This window comes from Argentina silus, assembly GCF_951799395.1.
Source record: "Argentina silus genome assembly, chromosome: 1".
NCBI lineage: Eukaryota > Metazoa > Chordata > Actinopteri > Argentiniformes > Argentinidae > Argentina > Argentina silus.
This window is the reverse complement of record NC_139655.1, coordinates 32320072-32342160: the sequence shown is the minus strand read 5'-3', so window position 1 is coordinate 32342160 and position 22089 is coordinate 32320072. Positions and strand designations below refer to the sequence as shown.

General features: G+C 43.6%; 2 protein-coding genes and 1 long non-coding RNA gene across 3 annotated transcripts; 2 read left to right on the top strand and 1 right to left on the bottom strand.

Annotated features, from left to right (window-relative positions):
* On the top strand, positions 1-10535 carry LOC310816511 (uncharacterized protein). The gene is made up of 13 exons (XM_083686756.1): positions 1-662; positions 933-1028; positions 1575-1805; positions 1926-1948; positions 2034-2152; positions 2339-2872; positions 7330-7667; positions 7847-7942; positions 8611-8841; positions 8954-8976; positions 9062-9180; positions 9387-10036; positions 10442-10535. The coding sequence occupies exons 1-12, from the start codon at positions 258-260 to the stop codon at positions 9923-9925; spliced, it is 2754 nt and encodes a 917-aa protein (XP_083542882.1). The 5' UTR covers positions 1-257; the 3' UTR covers positions 9926-10036; positions 10442-10535.
* A 1042-nt stretch (positions 10536-11577) lies between these two features.
* Positions 11578-21631, bottom strand: LOC310805061. The gene is made up of 3 exons (XR_014554229.1): positions 21561-21631; positions 20639-20740; positions 11578-11980 (listed from the first exon to the last, which is right to left on the bottom strand). It is a non-coding gene; the product is annotated as an uncharacterized lncRNA (long non-coding RNA).
* On the top strand, positions 14251-19035 carry LOC310804949 (E3 ubiquitin-protein ligase TRIM39-like). The gene is made up of 6 exons (XM_083670409.1): positions 14251-14922; positions 15193-15288; positions 15851-16081; positions 16194-16216; positions 16302-16420; positions 16628-19035. The coding sequence occupies exons 1-6, from the start codon at positions 14518-14520 to the stop codon at positions 17164-17166; spliced, it is 1413 nt and encodes a 470-aa protein (XP_083526535.1). The 5' UTR covers positions 14251-14517; the 3' UTR covers positions 17167-19035.
* Positions 21632-22089: the final 458 nt, after the last annotated feature.

Here is a 22089-nt window from a genome sequence, read left to right as displayed (position 1 = left end):
TCAGTGTGTCAACAGTCCTCTCTGACAGACACTGAGATTCACCTGCCTGCTCAGAGAGACACCAGACTAAACACACAACTCACACTGAGAGAAGAGAGGCTGCTTTTACACAACTACAGAAGGGAACGCTGTCGAAAACAGTGACTTTAACCTGCTGCTGACTGAATCAGAGTACGTGTTCAAGAATCAACATTAAAAGTGAAAGTAAACTTCAGAAGCCATTCCAGAGGAGGGAAGGACAGTGACTGGGGGAGAAAATGGCTTCCAGATCGTCTCTCCCAGAGGAGGATCTCTCCTGTCCTGTGTGCTGTGACATCTTTAAAGATCCTGTCATCTTGTCATGTAGCCACAGCTTCTGTAAAGTCTGTCTGCAGGAATACTGGGAAAAGAAGGGATCTCGGGAATGTCCAGTTTGTAGGAGAAGATCCTCAATGGAAAAACCTCCCCTTTGCTTGGCTCTGAAGAACCTGTGTGAGGCCTTCTTACAGGAGAGAAGTCAGAGACCTTCAGCAGGGTCTGAGGTGCTCTGCAGTCTGCACAGTGAGAAACTCAAGATCTTCTGTCTGGAGGATAAACAGCCCATCTGTGTGGTGTGTCAGATCTCAAAAAAACATAAAAACCACAACTGCTGCCCTATAGATGAAGCTGCACAAGACCACAAGGTACAATAACATATTGACAACATTTAAATGAGATCCAATTTCAACTTAGTGAAATATGTTATTTTGTTTATTTTTTATTGAAAAGGCTGTTCACTCTAATGATTACAGCATTCTGACCTTTGACACTTGTAGACAAGTGTACATGTCTGACAGAGAACTTTGCTGAAATACCTTTCTGTCATGCAGATACACTTGAGGTGCTTTTCATCCCTTAACCACAGTAGTAGAGCAACAACGCATTTACTGAAAATGTGTTTTGTTTCATTCCAGGAGGAACTCCAGACTGCCATGAAGCCCTTACAGGAGAAGCTGAAGGTCTTCAACAACGTTAAACAAACCTGTGATAAGACAGCAGAGCACATCAAGGTAAGGATGTTGAGTCATAAGATAATACCACACTGCTGTGTAGATCTCACTCTGTAGATGAGTAGATTGACATTTACATTTATAATATTGAGTTATGTCATGGAAGATGAGTTTTGTGTATTTTTGTGAAAAATGTAGCTCCCTATGGAATGAGTAATTAAACGTTATTACCATAATGTTGTAACAAGCCTTTTGGAGAGTTTGGTCAAATAATCATTGACATATACAAGTAAAATACAACACCACAATACCCATGACAACTTAATGTGACTCTCTCTTAAAAAGTATGAAAGTATATCAATCAGTTAAATTGACACTCAGATATTATAGTGAAGTGTTCTCAACAGCAATCTGCACTGTTTTACCAAAGTAGAAAATAACAGGTAGATGTAGAGCCAGATTTAAGATGAGATCATCTGAGATTTTGACATTATAACATTTTGAGAAAGATGCAGTAATAAGATAAATATCCAATGATTTCCAAAATAATGTAGTAAATTCCCTGTGGCTGATACAGTATTTTATATATAACCCCCATGTCTCCAGAGTCAGGCCCAGCACACAGAGAGGCAGATTAAGGAGGAGTTTAAGAAGCTTCACCAGTTTCTACAAGAGGAAGAGGAGGCCAGGATAGCTGCACTGAGGGAGGAAGAGGAGCAGAAGAGTCGGATGATGAAGGAGAAGATTGAGGGGCTGAACAGAGAGATATCATCACTTTCAGACATAATCAGAGCCACAGAGGAGGAGCTGAGAGCTGAAGACATGTCATTCCTGCAGGTCAGGACTGCTTTCATAAGTTATCATGATTTGATGGTTATTACTGATTGACCGATGAATATTGGTTAATTGATTAACTGTTTAATTCAATCTGGTCTTGACTCTTTTGTCCCTCTTCAGAACTACAAGGTCACAGTAAAAAGGTAAGTGATGTCCCTCCTGTCTCTCTCTTCTCTGTGGTTCTGAACTCAACCCCACAGAAGCACTGACTCCTGAATGTCCTTCCAGAACCCAGTACACACTGCAGGATCCACAGCTGGTCTCAGGATCACTGATAGATGTGGCCAAACACCTGGGCAACCTGCAGTTCAGAGTCTGGGAGAAGATGCAGGGGATTGTGACATACAGTGTGTATCAATTGAATATACAGACTTATAATAATACTTCCTGAAGTATTTCATAGTAACAACAAATATGGGAAATACCCTGTCTGATACAACTACAGCATTATAAATATGACATAATTGTTGGTTCATCATGGTCTCCACTTGGGGGTAACACAGTATCAACAGAAAATGGATCTCTCTCTTCAGCTCCTGTGATTCTGGACCCCAACACTGCCCATCCATGTCTCATCCTGTCTGAAGATCTGACCAGTGTGAGAGATAGTGATGATAGACAGCAGCTTCCTGACAACCCAGAGAGGTTTGATAACGTTACAGATGTCCTGGGCTCTGAAGGCTTTAACTCAGGGACACACAGCTGGGATGTTGAGGTTGGAGACAATATATGCTGGGAGCTGGGTGTGTTATCAGAGTCTGTCCAGAGGAAGGGAGGCACAGAGGATGGTTACTGGGTATTATATCACAACAGTATGGAATACATAGCATCATCCTCATCAGGGCCAGAAACTTCTCTCACAGTGATACAGAAACCCAAGAGGATCAGAGTGCAGCTGGACTGGGACAGAGGAAAGCTGTCATTCTCTGACCCTGATAATAACACACACCTACACACGTTTACACACACTTTCACTGAGAGACTTTTTCCATTCTTTGACAATGGCTGTAATATCCACCCTCTAAAGATCTTACCAGTGAAGTCCTCTGTAACAGTGGAACAGCACAGTTAGAGCTGATACCATCTCTGTTTTTAACAGTGAAACAGTACAGTTAAAGCTGATACCTTCCACTGTTACATACAGAGGTTGTGTGTGTGTGTGTGTGTGTGTGTGTGTGTGTGTGTGTGTGTGTGTGTGTGTGTGTGTGTGTGTTTACTCACACTGGCTGCGGAAGGTGCAGCGGCCAGGGATGTCAGTCTTCTTGAAATCACCCATGTCTGTAATAGTGGAACTTTTTTAGTGGAATGTTTTTTACGAAAGAACGACATGAATACTTTTGTTTATGCACAAATCATATAAAGAGAATCAAATAATCTACTGTGTTGTCATTTGATTTGATGTTTATTCAAAATCACATTCATGAAGCTAGCGTTAGTTCAGACAGGGCACTTTAAGTCGAACGGCGCAGCTGTCTGTCTGACAGCTGGTTCACACGTATGCTAAAACATCCATCACATGTTCAAGGGACAAGGCTTAAAAGCAGCCATGTTTTACACTCCATCATAGTGAACCAGTGTGATCATACTGGCTATGAAGGTTTTGTGTGGTCGTCCCTCCCACCTCCCCCAGCCTCCACCTACTCAGTCTCTCTGTAGCCGACCTACGGGGGGGTTTGAAGTCATGGGCTCCCTGCATTACTGTTATTTGTTTTTTATGGTTGTTTAAACTGCAGGCAGGGAGCTATACAGAGCAGATCCATCTCATTACGCCAAGCTTAAATGTATTACCGTTCTCATTAAATAAATTGTTTAACCAACGTGAGTGTCCTGACTGAAATTATATCCAGCACCATACCAGTGTCTACATATCTGAAAACTGCCATTTTCTACCTTCTGTAGTCATAAGGAAATTACCCCCAATGATATACCTTTTGTCTTTTATCTTTGACTACAGAATGTAAAACACGCAGTTTTCACATATCTGTACATTTGCATTTGTAAAGTGCTCCTTTAAAGCTGTTGCCATATTCTTAATGGGGGGCACGGTCTGACAATATTTAATTTTTATTCATATTTATTATTAATTCTTTTTCATTCCCTTTGCTTCCTCAATTTTGTATCTGTAGCCGGCAAAGACTTATGATTTGGAAAGAAAAATCTCTTGCTGGCTCTCACAGTAATTGCCAATCATTCAATACTATCATTCTCCCATCCTCCAGTAGAGGGCAGAATATACCAAACATTCACTGACTTGACTGACGAGCCTTCATACACTCACTGGCCACTTTATTAGGGACACTTTGCTAGTACCGGGTTAGACCCCCTTTTGCCTTCAGAACTGCCTTAATTCTTTGTGGCATAGATTCAACAAGGTGCTGGAAACATTCCTCAGAGATTTTGGTCCATATTGACTAGAGAGCATCATTGCTGCAGATTTGTTGGCTGCACATCCATGATGCGAATCTCCCGTTCCACCACATCCCAAAGATGCTCTATTGGATTGAGATCTGGTGACTGTGGAGTAGAGTGAACTCATTGTCATGTTCAAGAAACCAGTTTGAGATGATGTGAGCTTTGTGACTTGGTGCGTTATCCTGCTGGAAGTAGCCATCAGAAGATGGGTACAGGGTGGTCATAAAGGGATGGACATGGTCAGCAACAATACTCAGGTAGGCTGTGGTGTTTAGCAATGCTCAATTGGTACTGAGGGGCCCAAAGTGTGCCAAGAAAATATCCTCCACAGCATTAGATATTTGTGTTAACGAGCAGTTGAACACGTGTACGTAATAAAGTGGCCGGTGTGTGTGTGTGTGTATGTGTGTGTGTGTGTGTGTGTGTGTGTGTGTGTGTGTGTGTGTGTGTGTGTGTGTGTGTGTGTGTGTGTGTGTGTGTGGTAGGCGTACCATGCTTGGGCAGGATAGCGATGTTGTCAGGGAGGATGCTGGTATCCAGGGAGAACTGCATGAACTTCTGCTGCAGAGCAGCGCTCGCCTCAGGGGTACGACCTGCAACCACAACACGACCAGGTTAATACACCACGACCACAACCACAACATGACCAGGTTAATACACCACGACCATAACCACAACCACAGCACGACCAGGTTAATACACCATGACCACAACACGACTAGGTTAATACACCATGACCACAACATGACTAGGTTAATACACCATGACCATGACCACAACACGACCAGGTTAATACACCATGACCACGACCACAACACGACCAGGTGAATATACCATGACCACAACCACAACACGACCAGGTTAATACATCATAACCACGACCACAACACGACCAGGTTAAAACACCACGACCATGACCACAACACCACGACCACAACAACCATGACCACAACACGACCAGGTTAATACACCATGACCATCATCACAACACAACCAGGTTTATACAGCACGACCACAACACGACCAGGTAAATACACCACGACCATAACACGACCAGGGTTAGGATTAGAGGACCTGATTAATTTCCAAAACCAGGACTAAGCAGAGATAGACAGACTTACTGTAGAGTTTGTTGAGGACCTCAGACACTCCATCCTTGGTCTTGACAGTGTGAACGAGAGCAAAGTCATCATACTGGACATCTACCACTCTCATGTCATTTTCATTGTTCCAGCCTGAGGGAGAGAGAGGGAGGAGAAGTTTGGGTATATAACTGTAGTGTGTGTGTGTGTGTGTGTGTGTGTGTGTGTGTACTCACGCTGGCTGTGGAGGAGGTGAAGCGGCCGGGGATGTCAGTCTTCTTGGCCAGGTGAGTCATCCTCCAGCAGGAACCATCAGAGCTGAGAGAGAGAGAGAGAGAGAGAGAGAGAGAGAGAGAGAGAGAGAGAGAGAGAGAGCCCACCAAACACACATCAATTAACTCACAGAGAGAGAGAGAGAGAGAGAGAGAAAGAGAGAGAGAGAGAAGCAGCAAAGTCAATATGTATGATATCTGCCCCCAGTGGTCATGTACTTCCATGACAACAGACCATCCTATCTAAAGACACAATAGTGACAGAGATTTTCCACCTACACACACACATCCCTTTCAGACGAAAACATACATCCACCCCACCCTCCAAACACACATCAATTAACTCACTCTAGGCTGGCGTAGGTGAGGTCCAGGTCTCCTCCAGCGGTTGGCAGCCAGACTGGGGGTTGCGAGCGATAATGGAAAATTGCCTGTTTATTTAGCGGATGCAAATTATAAACATATGAGAAAAGTCATATGTCTTTAATAACAACAACAACTAAATACAACAGGTTCATTAAGCTGTTAAAGCGCTTGGAGACTCGCAGGTTGAATTTGGTTCACCACTGTTGGCTTGTTGTTAGATTATGATATCATAGACACTTCAGCTTGTGGTTCAATTTGTTCAAATATGGTCATTTTATTTGTCCAAAAAATGACTTGAGGATACTGTATAGTAAAGATGAATAACTTTAAGGGCAAGATGACAACCTCTTGTTCTCTTTCCCTCTCTCCATTGAACCCCTATTCAAAGTTTGTACAATCAGAACTTGGCCAACCTCTCACGTTCTACCTGTTAGGGTTTGGGAGGTTTTTAGGACACAAAGGGTGTTGATGTTATACATTTAATGTTCCTTTGGGGGATGAGGGGAGCTCATACTAGCTGTCTGGCCAGTGCTATTTTGGTATGAAGTTACAACATTAAAAAGAGCCTTGTCATAGACACAGAACAGATTGTAGGTGACATAAAGATTGAAGGAAACAATTGATTTACCAATTGATGTTGATGTCATTTAAACAATTAATTCAGTGAAAATCATTCACAGTCAGCTGGTCTCTCCATTTACAGGAAAAGCAGAGCTCTGGCCATGTTATTTGCATGTCAGCAATCTTGTGCTGCTCCTCAGTGGTCAGAAGATGTAACTGCATTCAGTGAAAATGTTTGAGGAACAATACCAAATTTGTGCAATACTCTGGAGCCTCAATTTAGGCGAAAAACACACTGGTCAAATCCCGTGCCTCCACACCTGCCATTATATAGTGTTTAGGGGGCGTTACCTATGCTAATAACAAACAATCAGCCACTCCCTCCAATGTATGATTAAGTGGGATTCATCATTCAGCACACCTGGGTAAGAGCAGACTTGGATGGTTAAGAATGTTTGGTGCATCTGGAGTTGACTTCTCTGATTTTTTCTCTTAACAGAAAATTAAGAGAAAATATAAGAGACATTTAAGAGAATGTTGCTGCATGATGCCCATGCTCAGAGAGACACCAGACTAAACACACAACTCACACTGAGAGAAGAGAGGCTGCTTTTACACAACTACAGGAGGGAACACTGTCCCAAATAGTGACTTTAACCTGCTGCTGACTGAATCAGAGTACGTGTTCAAGAATCAACATTAAAAGTGAAAGTAAACTTCAGAAGCCATTCCAGAGGAGGGAAGGAGAGTGACTGGGTGAGAAAATGGCTTCCAGATCGTCTCTCCCAGAGAAGGATCTCTCCTGTCCCGTGTGCTGTGACATCTTTAAAGATCCTGTCGTCTTGTCATGTAGCCACAGCTTCTGTAAAGTCTGTCTGCAGAAATACTGGGAAACGAAGGAATCTCGGGAATGTCCAGTTTGTAGGAGAAGATCTGCAATGGCAAGACCTCCCCGTAACCTGGCTCTGAAGAACCTGTGTGAGGCCTTCTTACAGGAGAGAAGTCAGAGACCTTCAGCAGGGTCTGAGGTGCTCTGCAGTCTGCACAGTGAGAAACTCAAGATCTTCTGTCTGGAGGATAAACAGCCCATCTGTGTGGTGTGTCAGATCTCAAAAAAACATAAAAACCACAACTGCTGCCCTTTAGATGAAGCTGCACAACACCACAAGGTACAAAAACATAATGACAACATTCAAATGAGATCCAATCCTTAGGGAAATGTGTTAATTTGTTAACTTTGCTGAAATACCTTTCTGTCATGCAGATACACTTGAGGTGCTTTTCATCCCTTAACCACAGTAGTAGAGCTACAACGCATTTACTGAAAATGTGTTTTGTTTCATTCCAGGAGGAACTCCAGGTTGCCCTGAAGCCCTTACAGGAGAAGCTGAAGGTCTTCAACAACGTTAAACAAACCTGTGATAAGACAGCAGAGCACATCAAGGTAAGGATGTTGAGTCATAAGATCATACCACACTGCTGTGTAGATCTCACTCTGTAGATGAGTAGATTGACATTTACATTTATAATATTGAGTTATGTCATGAGTTAACACATTATAAAGCCATCATGTTCTCATAACTAGGACATGACACGTGTCTTACCAAAGCATGACAGTTAATCTCAATCCATAACATTTATATTCAGTGGTATTACTATACACACACAATTTTGTGTAAAGTTTGGTTCAAGTTTGGATGTATAATGGTTGAGTGCTATAAAAAAAAGATGAAAAAAGCCTTTTGGAGAGTTTGGTCAAATAATCATTGACATATACAAGTAAAATACAACACCACAACACCTATTGCAACTTAATGTGACTCTCTCTTAAAAAGTATAAACTATATCAATCAGTTAAAGTGACAGTCAGATAATTTAGTTAAACGTTCTCAATAGCAATCTGCACTTTTATTATAAACAATCTGTTTTACTGAAGTAGAAAATAACAGGTAGATGTAGAGCCAGATTCAAGATGAGATCATCTGAGATTTTGACATAATAACATTTTGAGAAAGATGCAGTCATAAGATAAATATCCAATGATTTCCAAAATAATGTAGTAAATTCCCTGTGGCTGGTACAGTATTTTATATATAACCCCCATGTCTCCAGAGTCAGGCCCAGCACACAGAGAGGCAGATTAAGGAGGAGTTTAAGAAGCTTCACCAGTTTCTACAAGAGGAAGAGGAGGCCAGGATAGCTGCACTGAGGGAGGAAGAGGAGCACAAGCGTCGGACGATGAAGGAGAAGATTAAGGGGCTGAACAGAGAGATATCATCACTTTCAGACATAATCAGAGCCACAGAGGAGGAGCTGAGAGCTGAAGACATCTCATTCCTGCAGGTCAGGACTGCTTTCATAAGTTATCAAGATTTGATGGTTTTTACTGATTGACTGATGGATATTGATTAATTGTTTAATTCAATCTGGTCTTGACTCTTTTGTCCCTCTTCAGAACTACAAGGTCACAGTAAAAAGGTAAGTGATGTCCCTCCTGTCTCTCTCTTCTCTGTGGTTCTGAACTCAACCCCACAGCAGCACTGACTCCTGAATGTCCTTCCAGAACCCAGTACACACTGCCGGATCCACAGCTGGTCTCAGGAGCGCTGATAGATGTGGCCAAACACCTGGGTAACCTGCAGTTCAGAGTCTGGGAGAAGATGCAGGGGATTGTGACATATAGTGAGTATCAATTGAATATACAGACTTATAATAATACTTCATGAAGTATTTCATACTAACAACAAATATGGGAAATACCCTGTCTGATACAACTACATTATTATGAAAATGACCTCATCGTTGGTTCATCATGGTCTCCACTTGGGGGTGGACGAGGGTGTAAACAATGAACACAGTATCAACAGAAAATGGATCTCTGTCTTCAGCTCCTGTGATTCTGGACCCCAACACTGCCCATCCATGTCTCATCCTGTCTGAGGATCTGACCAGTGTGAGACAGAGTGAGGAGATACAGCAGCTTCCTGACAACCCAGAGAGGTTTGATTACTATAGAGAAGTCCTGGGCTCTGAAGGCTTTAACTCAGGGACACACAGCTGGGATGTTGAGGTTGGAGACAATATATACTGGAACCTGGGTGTGTTAGCAGAGTCTGTCCAGAGGAAGGGAGGCACAGTGGGTGGTTACTGGGGATTATATCTCTCCAGTGGTGAATACGTAGCATCATCCTCATCAGCGTCAGTCACTCGTCTCACAGTGAGACAGAAACCCCAGAGGATCAGAGTGCAGCTGGACTGGGACAGAGGAAAGCTGTCATTCTCTGACCCTGATAATAACACACACCTACACACGTTTACACACACTTTCACTGAGAGAGTTTTTCCATTCTTTGACAATGGCTGTAATATCCACCCTCTAAAGATCTTACCAGTGAAGTCCTCTGTAACAGTGGAACAGCACAGTTAGAGCTGATACCATCTCTGTTTTTAACAGTGAAACAGTACAGTTAAAGCTAATACCTTCCACTGTTACATACAGAGGGTGTGTGTGTGTGTGTGTGTGTGTGTGTGTGTGTGTGTGTGTGTGTGTGTTATTATCAGGGTCAGAGAATGACAGCTTTCCTCTGTCCCAGTCCAGCTGCACTCTGATCTTCTGGGGTTTGGAGGCTGGCATATGTGGCACTACAGTGATGAATACATGGCATCATCCTCATCAGGGTCACTCACTCCTCTCACAGTGAGACAGAAACCCCAGAGGATCAGAGTGCAGCTGGACTGGGACAGAGGAAAGCTGTCATTCTCTGACTCTGATAATAACACACACCTACACACGTTTACACACACTTTCACTGAGAGACTTTTTCCATACTTTTACCTTCACTGTTTCTGTTATCTCTACCCTCTGAAGATCTTACCAGTGAAGGCCTCTGTTACAGTGGAACAGCACAGTTAGAGCTGATACCACCTCTGTCTGTAACAGTAGAAGGTGTGTGTGTGTGTTTACTCGCGCTGGCTGCGGAAGGTGCAGCGGCCAGGAATGTCAGTCTTCCTGGTATCACCCATGTCTGTAATAGTGGAACTTTATTTACGAAAGAACAACATGAACACTCTTGTTTATGCGCAAATCATATAAAGAGAATCAAATAATCTACTGTGTTGTCATTTGATTTGATGTTTATTCAAAATCATCACATTCATGAAGCTAGCGTTAGTTCAGACAGGGCGCAGCTGTCTGTCAGGTGACAGGACAGCTGGTTCACTATGCAAAAACACCCCTCACATGTTCAAGGGACAAGGCTTTAAAGCAGCCATGTTTTACACTCCATCTTAGTGAACCAGTGTAATCATACTGGCTATGAAGGTTTTGTGTGGTCGTCCCTCCCACCTCCCCCAGCCTCCACCTACTCAGGCTCTCTGTAGCCGACCTACGGGGGGGTTTGAAGTCATGGGCTCCCTGCCATACTGTTATTTGTATTTTATGGTTGTTTAAACTGCAGGCAGGGAGCTATACAGAGCAGATCCGTCTCATTACGCCAAGCTTAAATGTATTACCCTTCTCATTAAATTAATTGTTAAACTGACGTGAGTGTCCTGACTGAAATTATATCCAGCACCATATCAGTGTCTACATGTCTGTGATTTTTTTTACCTTCTGTAGTCAAAAAGATAAGAGAAAAGGTCCTAAGGAAATTACCCCCAATGATATACCTTTTGTCTTATAACTTTGACTACAGAATGTAAAACACGCAGTTTTCAAATATTTGTACATTTACATGTAAAGTGTCCCTTTAAAGCTGTTGCCATATTCTTAATGGGGCCATGGTCTGACAATATTCATTTTTTACTCATATTTATTATTCATTGTTTTTCATTCCCTTTGCTTCCTCAACTTTGCATCTGTAGCCTGCAAAGACTTATGATTTGCTCTTGCTCTTGCTGGCTCTCAGTAATTGTCAATAATCATTCAATACTATCATTCTCCCATCCTCCAGTAGAGGGCAGAATATACCAAACATTCACTGACATGACTGACTAGCCTACACATATGAAGACATGGAGTTTGTACACATTTTTATTTTAACACAAAAAAACAATACAGAAGAAATCAACAGTAAAAAAAACACATATAGGAGGGGTGATGATTGGTGATAGTAGGTGGTCAGGGAATGGGGGAGTGGTGGGGGGTCGTAGCTGTACCTCCTCCTGTCCCAAATCAACCCCTAGCCTCTACCCCTACACACCTCCAGATGGTCCCTGTCTAGGGGTGGGGGCTAGAGGTTGGTTCAGGATTGAGGGGTACCAGAGTAGTTTGAAGTGGGCTGGGAGGTAAGGGTTGAGCTCTGGGTCCCTGTCTGTCTGGTGTGTAGCTGTAGGCAGAGTTGCAGACAGGGTGAGGGTGAGGGGAGGGGAGGGCTCTTCTACCTAAGAGGAGGAGTCTCTGCTGAGGTGAAATAGTGAGACGGTGGAGAGATGGAGGACAGGTGGAGGAGGGAAGAGACTCTTTATGTCTCTGGACATTCACCTGCAACACATTTACATTTACACTTACATTTACATTTACATTTACATTTATGGCATTTATCAGACGCCTTCATCCAAAGCGACTTACAACAATACATTTATTTAAGTCAGTGAATCATCTATCCAACAGTCTTCATAAGACAAAGTAATCAATGCTCACACCAGGGGCCATTGGCAGTCGTAATGCCAGTAGGCTTTTTTTTTTTTGTTCTTTTTTTTAAATTATTTTAGTAGCAGGAGAGAACTTGTACAGGGGGGGTAGCAGGGGTGAAGAGGTCTCTAGGGTTGGGACTAGGGTTAGTATAGGGGGGGTAGTGAGGGTGAAGCGGTCCCTAGGAGGGACTGTTAAGATGTAGCCTGAAGAGATGGGTTTTCAATCTACGGCGGAAGATCGGAAGTGACTCTGGAGTCCTGACAGTAGTGGGAAGCTCATTCCACCAGCGGGGCACCAAGACAGTGAAAAGCTATGACCGAGTAGCGCGGCCACTGCATCCACGTCGAGGGATGAGCAGAGTGATCTTGCAGGGGTTTGGGGGCTAACCATTGCTTGCAAGTAGGGAGGGGCTGTTCCCTTTGCCGCCCGGTAGGCAAGCACCAGTGTCTTGAATTTGATGCGAGCTGCTACCGGGAGCCAGTGGAGGATGCAGAGGAGGGGCGTGACATGGGAGAATTTGGGGAGATTGAACACCAGATGAGCGGCAGCGTTCTGGATGAGCTGCAGAGGCCTGATGGAGGAGGCGGGGAGTCCGGCCAAGAGTGCATTGCAGTAGTCAAGGCGAGAGATTACAAGTGTTTGGACCAAAAGTTGTGCTGCTTCTCTGGTGAGGAATGGACGTATCCTTCTGATGTTGTAGAGGAAGAATCTACCCTCACCAAGCCGAATTGGTGAGGGTCAAGGAAGTTGTTTTGAAGGAGGTAGTTAGACAGTTGGTTCGAGACAGCACGTTCAAGGGTTTTAGATAAGAGGGAGAGAAGGGATACCGGTCTGTAGTTATGGATAGCAGACGGGTCAAGAGTTGGTTTCTTGAGAAGAGGCTTGACTCTGGCTGTCTTGAAGGCAGCTGGGTCAGATCCTGTGGATAGAGAGGAATTGATTTAGGTCGTAAGGAACGGAAGGAGGTCTTTGGAGATGGATTGGAGAAAGGGGGAGGGGATAGGATCGAGGGGGCAGGTGGTTGCCCGCTTGGATGTGACCAGCTTTAGAACATCATCAGGGGAGAGAGGGGAGAAATCTGATAAACCAGAGACCGGGTGTTGCACAGTGGGTTTGGGAGGAGAGGTAGCATTACTGGTGAGAGGTAGAGGGAAGGAGCTGCTAATGTCATCAACCTTCTTTTCAAAATAGGTGACAAAGTCATCGGCAGACAGAGAGGAGGGAGGAGGGGGAGGAGAAGGGTTGAGGAGTGAGGAAAATGTGGAGAACAGTTTCCTTGGGTCAGAGACAGAGGATTGAATTTTGGAATGGTAGTATAAGGCTTTAGCAGCTGATGCAGATGAGGTGTAGTTGAGGAGGAGAGAGAGATCATCAGGAAGGCCAGATTTTCTACATTTCCTCTCAGCTTTATTGATTAACTCAAAACCCTCAAGAGGACCTGATTAATTTCCAAAACCAGGACTAAGCAGAGATAGACAGACTTACTGTAGAGTTTGTTGAGGACCTCAGACACTCCATACTTAGTCTTGACAGTGTGAACGAGAGCAAAGTCATCATACTGGACATCAACCACTCTCATGTCATTTACATTGGTCCAGCCTGAGGGAGAGAGAGAGAGGAAGGGAGGGAAGAAGTGAAGGATGGAGGGAGGGAGGGAGGAAAGGAGGGAGGGAGGGAGAGAGAGAGAGAGAGAGAGAGAGCAAGCGTGAAGTTACAACATTAAAAAGAGCCTTGTCATAGACACAGAACAGATTGTAGGTGACATGAAGATTGAAGAAAACAAGCAAGCTTGTTTTACCAATTGATGTTGATGTCATTTTCATTCAGTGAAAATCATTCACAGTCAGCTGGTCTCTACATTTACAGGATAAGCAGAGATCTCGCCATGTTATTTGAATGTCAGCAATCTTGTGCTGCTCCTCAGTGTGCTCTTCCTCTGTGGTCAGAAGTTGTAACTGCATTCAGTGAAAGTGTTGAGTAACATTGTGTAGCAATATTAAATGAAATCATCTGTCACTCAAGCCCTGCAGTCTCTCCAGTACACATTGATGCAGTTTCCTGGTCTATCAAAGCCCCGCCCCTGCCCTGACTTACCCGACAGAATACAGGAAGCAAAGTTCAGTGTGTCAACAGTGTCAACAGTCCTCTCTGACAGACACTGAGATTCACCTGCCTGCTCAGAGAGACACCAGACTAAACACACAACTCACACTGAGAGAAGAGAGGCTGCTTTTACACAACTACAGGAGGGAATACTGTCCAAAATAGTGACTTTAACCTGCTGCTGACTGAATCAGAGTACGTGTTCAAGAATCAACATTAAAAGTGAAAGTAAACTTCAGAAGCCATTCCAGAGGAGGGAAGGACAGTGACTGGGGGAGAAAATGGCTTCCAGATCGTCTCTCCCAGAGGAGGATCTCTCCTGTCCTGTGTGCTGTGACATCTTTAAAGATCCTGTCATCTTGTCATGTAGCCACAGCTTCTGTAAAGTCTGTCTGCAGGAATACTGGGAAAAGAAGGGATCTCGGGAATGTCCAGTTTGTAGGAGAAGATCCTCAATGGAAAAACCTCCCCTTTGCTTGGCTCTGAGGAACCTGTGTGAGGCCTTCTTACAGGAGAGAAGTCAGAGACCTTCAGCAGGGTCTGAGGTGCTCTGCAGTCTGCACAGTGAGAAACTCAAGATCTTCTGTCTGGAGGATAAACAGCCCATCTGTGTGGTGTGTCAGATCTCAAAAAAACATAAAAACCACAACTGCTGCCCTTTAGATGAAGCTGCACAAGACCACAAGGTACAAAAACATAATGACAACATTTAAATGAGATCCAATTTCAACTTAGTGAAATGTGTTATTTTGTTTATTTTTTATTGAAAAGGCTGTTCACTCTAATGATTACAGCATTCTGACCTTTGACACTTGTAGACAAGTGTACATGTCTGACAGAGAACTTTGCTGAAATACCTTTCTGTCATGCAGATACACTTGAGGTGCTTTTCATCCCTTAACCACAGTAGTAGAGCTACAACGCATTTACTGAAAATGTGTTTTGTTTCATTCCAGGAGGAACTCCAGGCTGCCCTGAAGCCCTTACAGGAGAAGCTGAAGGTCTTCAACAACGTTAAACAAACCTGTGATAAGACAGCAGAGCACATCAAGGTAAGGATGTTGAGTCATAAGATAATACCACACTGCTGTGTAGATCTCACTCTGTAGATGAGTAGATTGACATTTACATTTATAATATTGAGTTATGTCATGGAAGATGAGTTTTGTGTATTTTTGTGAAAAATGTATCTCCCTATGGAATGAGTAATCAAACGTTATTACCATAATGTTGTAACAAGCCTTTTGGAGAGTTTGGTCAAATAATCATTGACATATACAAGTAAAATACAACACCACAATACCCATTACAACTTAATGTGACTCTCTCTTAAAAAGTATAAACTATATCAATCAGTTAAATTGACACTCAGATATTCTAGTGAAACGTTCTCAACAGCAATCTGCACTATTGTCATAAACAATCTGTTTTACCAAAGTAGAAAATAACAGGTAGATGTAGAGCCAGATATAAGATGAGATCATCTGAGATTTTGACATTATAACATTTTGAGATAGATGCAGTAATAAGATAAATATCCAATGATTTCCAAAATAATGTAGTAAATTCCCTGTGGCTGGTACAGTATTTTATATATAACCCCCATGTCTCCAGAGTCAGGCCCAGCTCACAGAGAGGCAGATTAAGGAGGAGTTTAAGAAGCTTCACCAGTTTCTACAAGAGGAAGAGGAGGCCAGGATAGCTGCACTGAGGGAGGAAGAGGAGCAGAAGAGTCGGATGATGAAGGAGAAGATTGAGGGGCTGAACAGAGAGATATCATCACTTTCAGACATAATCAAAGCCACAGAGGAGGAGCTGAGAACTGAAGACATCTCATTCATGCAGGTCAGGACTGCTTTCATAAGTTATCATGATTTGATGGTCATTACTGATTGACTGATGAATATTGATTAATTGTTTAATTCAATCTGGTCTTGACTCTTTTGTCCCTCTTCAGAACTACAAGGTCACAGTGAAAAGGTAAGTGATGTCCCTCCTGTCTCTCTCTTCTCTGTGGTTCTGAACTCAACCCCACAGCAGCACTGACTCCTGAATGTCCTTCCAGAACCCAGTACACACTGCCGGATCCACAGCTGGTCTCAGGAGCGCTGATAGACGTGGCCAAACACCTGGGTAACCTGCAGTTCAGAGTCTGGGAGAAGATGCAGGGGATTGTGACATATAGTGAGTATCAATTGAATATACAGACTTATAATAATACTTCATGAAGTATTTCATAGTAACAACGAAAGTAGGGAAATACCCTGACTGATCCAACTGCAGCATTATGAATATGACATAATTGTTGGTTCATCATGGTCTCCACTTGGGGGTGGACGAGAGTGTAAACAATGAACACAGTATCAACAGAAAATGGATCTCTCTCTTCAGCTCCTGTGATTCTGGACCCCAACACTGCCCATCCAGATCTCATCCTGTCTGAGGATCTGACCAGTGTGAGATACAGTGATGATAGACAGCAGCTTCCTGACAACCCAGAGAGGTTTGATAACTATAGAGAAGTCCTGGGCTCTGAAGACTTTAACTCAGGGACACACAGCTGGGATGTTGAGGTTGGAGACAATATAAGATGGGTCCTAGGTGTGTTACCAGAGTCTGTCCAGAGGAAGGGAGACATAGTGGATGGTTACTGGGGATTATATCTCAACAGTGGTGAATACGGAGCATCATCCTCATCAGGGCCATACACTCCTCTCACAGTGAGACAGAAACCCCAGAGGATCAGAGTGCAGCTGGACTGGGACAGAGGAAAGCTGTCCTTCTCTGACCCTGACAATAACACACACCTACACACGTTTACACACACTTTCACTGAGAGAGTTTTTCCATACTTTTACAATGGCTGTGATCCCCACCCTCTGAAGATCTTACCAGTGAAGACCTCTGTAACAGTGGAACAGTACAGTTAGATCTGATACCACCTCTGTCTGTAACAGTGGAACAGCACAGTTAGAGCTGATACCACCTTTGTCTGTAACAGTGGAAGGTGTGTGTGTGTGTGTGTGTGTGTGTGTGTGTGTGTGTGTGTGTGTGTGTGTGTGTGTGTGTGTGTGTGTGTGTGTGTGTGTGTGTGTGTGTGTGTGTGTGTGTGTGTGTATGTTTACTCACGCTGGCTGCGGAAGGTGCAGCGGCCAGGGATGTCAGTCTTCCTGATATCACCCATGTCTGTAATAGTGGAACTTTTTTAGTGGAATATTGTTTTACGAAAGAACGAAATGAATATTTTTGTTTATGCACAAATCATGTAAAGAGAATCAAATCATCTACTGTGTTGTAATTTGATTTGATGTTTAGTCAAAATGATCACATTCATGAAGATCGGTCACAGCTTTTCACTGTCCTGGCGCCCAGGAATGAGCTGGTGGAATGAGCTTCCCACTGCTGTTATGACTGCAGAGTCACTACCAATCTTCCGCCGCAGATTGAAGACCCATCTCTTCAGGCTACATTTTAACGGTCCCTTGTAAAGACTTCTTCATCCCCACTACCCCCCTGTACAAGTTTCTCTCCTGTTAAAAAACAATATATATATCCTTCTTCTAGCATTGTGACTACCTATGGCCCCTGGTCTTGTGGTGGAATTTCAAGTAAAAAAATACTTTGAAATAAAATGCCAGAGACTAGAGCTGATGGTTTATCCAGAGACTTTTATTCACAAGTAATTAAAGTCGTTCACATTTGCAAAGGCAACCACGTTGTTCTTTCAGTCAACCGCTTTATAGTTTCAAATAGGTTACCTCCCTCCTATGCAAATCATTCATACTTCCCAGCTGCATCCACCAATAACATTCAATTCCTACATCTCGTCACGGCCTGGTTTCCTCTCTCCCTTATCCTGTTTTTCTCACAGAAAAAGTGTATGTTGTTTCCAACTTCTGCTCTCAGCTAGTTTGTCCTGTCTATTTGGATTGTTCACAACTGGTTAGATTTATATCTGCTTCTCTTTTCTGTTGACCATATCCTGCTTTCCCATGCCCTGGTCATCTGTTTTCTCCAACCTTTGCTCCCTCCTGTAACCTTTAAAACATCTCCACTACTCTCCCCTCACAAATCAATCACTGGCCATCCTGGTCTTAATTCTCTCTCTACCTTTCCTTTGTGGAATTAGGAATCTTTATTTTCTATAGAAATTTACCATAGTCTGAGCATTGATTACTTTATCTTATGATGACTGATGGATAGATGATTCACTTACTTAAACAAATGTATTTGTTGTAAGTCGCTTTGGATAAAGGCGTCTGCTAAATGCCATAAATGTAAATGTAAATGAAGCTAGCGTTAGATCAGACAGGGCACTTTAAGTTGAACGGCGCAGCTGTCTGTCTGACAGCTGGTTCACACGTATGCTAAAACATCCATCACATGTTCAAGGGACAAGGCTTAAAAGCAGCCATGTTTTACACTCCATCATAGTGAACCAGTGTGATCGTACTGGCTATGAAGGTTTTGTGTGGTCGTCCCTCCCACCTCCCCCAGCCTCCACCTACTCAGTCTCTCTGTAGCCGACCTACGGGGGGGTTTGAAGTCATGGGCTCCCTGCCATACTGTTATTTGTATTTTATGGTTGTTTAAACTGCAGGCAGGGAGCTATACAGAGCAGATCCATCTCATTACGCCAAGCTTAAATGTATTATCGTTCTCATTAAATAAATTGTTTAACCAACGTGAGTGTCCTGACTGAAATTATATCCAGCACCATACCAGTGTCTACATATCTGAAAACTGCCATTTTCTACCTTCTGTAGTCAAAAGGATAAGAGAAAAGGTCCTAAGGATATTACCCCCAATGATATACCTTTTGTCTTTTATCTTTGACTACAGAATGTAAAACACGCAGTTTTCACATATTTGTACATTTACATGTGTAAAGTGTCCCTTTAAAGCTGTTGCCATATTCTTAATGGGGGCGCGGTCTGACAATATTTGTTTTTTATTCATATTTATTATTAATTATTTTTCATTCCCTTTGCTTCCTCAACTTTGCATCTGTAGCCTGCAAAGACTTATGATTTGGAAAGGAACATCTCTTGTAATTGTCAATAATCATTCAATACTATCATTCTCACATCCTCCAGTAGAGGGCAGAATATACCAAACATTCACTGACATGACTGACTAGCCTACACATATGAAGACATGGAGTTTGTACACATTTTTTATTTCAACACAGAAAAATATTACAGAAGAAATCACCGGTAAAAAAAAACACATATAGGAGGGGTGATGATTGGTGATAGTAGGTGGTCAGAGAATGGGGGGGTGGGGGGAGTGGTGGGGGGTCGTAGCTGTACTTCCTCCTGTCCCAAATCAACCCCTAGCTTCTACCCCTACACACCTCTAGATGGTCCCTGTTACGTCTCCACATTTGTGTGCGTCCAATTAGACCGTCGTCCGTCTCTGTTTAAAACTCCCGCGCACTCTTCAGAGGACGAGGGGTGTGGTAGCATCGGTTAGCGAGTTTTCTGTCATTTGTTGCATCATAGTGTTGATATTCTACTGTCCTCGTAAAAGTGTCTGTCCTACCATTGTGTTCGCTGCCACACCTGTAGTTAGCCCCAGGGGAGGGTGAGTTAGGCAGGTAAGACGCCCATGGGCCCACCTCCATCACACAGGTTTGGTTTTGTTATATACATTCGGTTAGTTTCTCCAGGCGGGCGCCACCTCTTGTATTTTGGGTTTAAGGTAGGCGGGCAAGACTAGATAGCAGACATTTTCGTATTTAGAACAGAGAGGATTGGAATATTAGCTTTTCATTTATTTGGCGCCGTTTGCCGTCCTCCCCTTAGTTCCCTCTCTATGTCCCCCCCGTGTTGACTGGTTGCTTGTTGGATGTAATATTGAATAAATCTGGCTTGTTGTTGCCATTTTACTCAGTCGTCCTAAGTTGTGTGTGTTGCACAACCACAGCACCAGCAGTCCTCAGCAGCATATACAGACACTCTATGTTACGTCCCCCCCCCCCTCTTATATCCCTAGATGTAGTATCTGGGGGGTTCGTAACAGTCCCTGTCTCGGGGTGGAGGCTAGAGGTTGGTTCAGGATTGGGGGGTACCAGAGTAGTTTGAAGTGGGCTGGGAGGTCATGGTTGAGCTCTGGGTCCCTGTCTGTCTGATGTGTAGCTGTAGGCAGAGTTGCAGACAGGGTGAGGGGAGGGGAGGGGAGGGCTCTTCTACCTAAGAGGAGGAGTCTCTGCTGAGGTGAAATAGTGAGACGGTGGAGAGATGGAGGACAGGTGGAGGAGGGAAGAGACTCTTTATGTCTCTGGACATTCACCTGCAACACAAACATGAAGAGATGAGAGTGAGGGGAGGAGTTGGACAACTGAAATATAGAAGTGTGTGTGTGTGTGTGTGTGTGTGTGTGTGTGTGTGGTAGGCGTACCGTTCTTGGGCAGGATAGCGATGTTGTCAGGGAGGATGCTGGTATCCAGGGAGAACTGCATGAACTTCTGCTGCAGAGCAGCGCTCGCCTCAGGGGTACGACCTGCAACCACAACACGACCAGGTTAATACACCATGACCACAACCACAACAAGACCAGGTTAATAAACCACAACCACAACACAACCAGGTTAATAGACCACGACCACAACACGACCAGGTTAATACACCAAAACCATAACCACAACCACAACACGACCAGATTAATACACCACGACCATGACCACAACACGACCAGATTAATACACCACGACCACAACACGACCAGGTTAATACAAGATGAACACAACCACAACACGACCAGGTTAATACAAGATGACCACAACCACAACACAACCAGGTTAATACACCACGACCACAACCACAACACGACCAGGTTAATACACCATGACCACAACACCACCAGGTTAATACACCACAACCATGACCACAACCACAACACGACCAGGTTAATACACCACGACTACAACCACAACACGACCAGGTTAATACAAGATGACCACAACACGACCAGGTTATTACACCATGACCACAACACGACCAGGTTCATACACCAAGACCACAAACACAACGCGACCAGGTTAATAGGCCACGACCACAACCACAACACGACCAGGTTAATACACCACGACCACAACCACAACACAACCAGGTTAATACACCACAACCACAACCACAACACGACCATCTTAATACACCATGACCACAACATGACCAGGTTAATACAGTATGACCACAACATGACCAGTTAATACACCATGACCAGAACACGACCAGGTTAATACACCACAATTAACTCAAAACCCTCAAGAGGACCTGATTAATTTCCAAAACCAGGACTAAGCAGAGATAGACAGACTTACTGTAGAGTTTGTTGAGGACCTCAGACACTCCATCCTTGGTCTTGACAGTGTGAACGAGAGCAAAGTCATCACACTCTCATATCATTTTCATTGTTCCAGCCTGAGGGAGAGAGAGGGAGGAAGGGAGAGAGAGAGAAAGAGAGAGAGAGAGAGTGTGAAGTTACAACATTGAAAAGAGCCTTGTCATAGACACAGAACAGATTGTAGGTGACATGAAGATTGAAGAAAACAAGCACGCTTGTCTTACCAATTGATGTTGATGTCATTTAAACTATTAATTCAGTGAAAATCATTTACAGTCAGCTGGTCTCTCCATTTACAGGAAAAGCAGAGCTCTAGCCATGTTATTTGCATGTCAGCAATCTTGTGCTGCTCCTCAGTGGTCAGAAGATGTAACTGCATTCAGTGAAAGTGTTTGAGTAACAATACTAGATTTGTGCAATACTCTGGAGCCTCAATTTAGGCGAAACACACGCCGGTCAAATCCCGTGCCTCCACACCTGCCATTATATAGTGTTTAGGGGGCGTT

Bases quoted from the DNA above. Each gene is read 5' to 3' on its own strand.
- LOC310816511 (XM_083686756.1), top strand. From the start codon at position 258: ATGGCTTCCAGATCGTCTCTCCCAGAGGAGGATCTCTCCTGTCCTGTG. The intron at 1,949-2,033 runs GTAAGTGATGTC...ATGTCCTTCCAG, and splicing joins TACAAGGTCACAGTAAAAAG to AACCCAGTACACACTGCAGG. The intron at 2,873-7,329 runs GTTAGAGCTGAT...ACATCTTTAAAG, and splicing joins TGTAACAGTGGAACAGCACA to ATCCTGTCGTCTTGTCATGT.
- LOC310804949 (XM_083670409.1), top strand. From the start codon at position 14,518: ATGGCTTCCAGATCGTCTCTCCCAGAGGAGGATCTCTCCTGTCCTGTG. The intron at 16,082-16,193 runs GTCAGGACTGCT...GTCCCTCTTCAG, and splicing joins AAGACATCTCATTCATGCAG to AACTACAAGGTCACAGTGAA. The intron at 16,421-16,627 runs GTGAGTATCAAT...CTCTCTCTTCAG, and splicing joins GCAGGGGATTGTGACATATA to CTCCTGTGATTCTGGACCCC.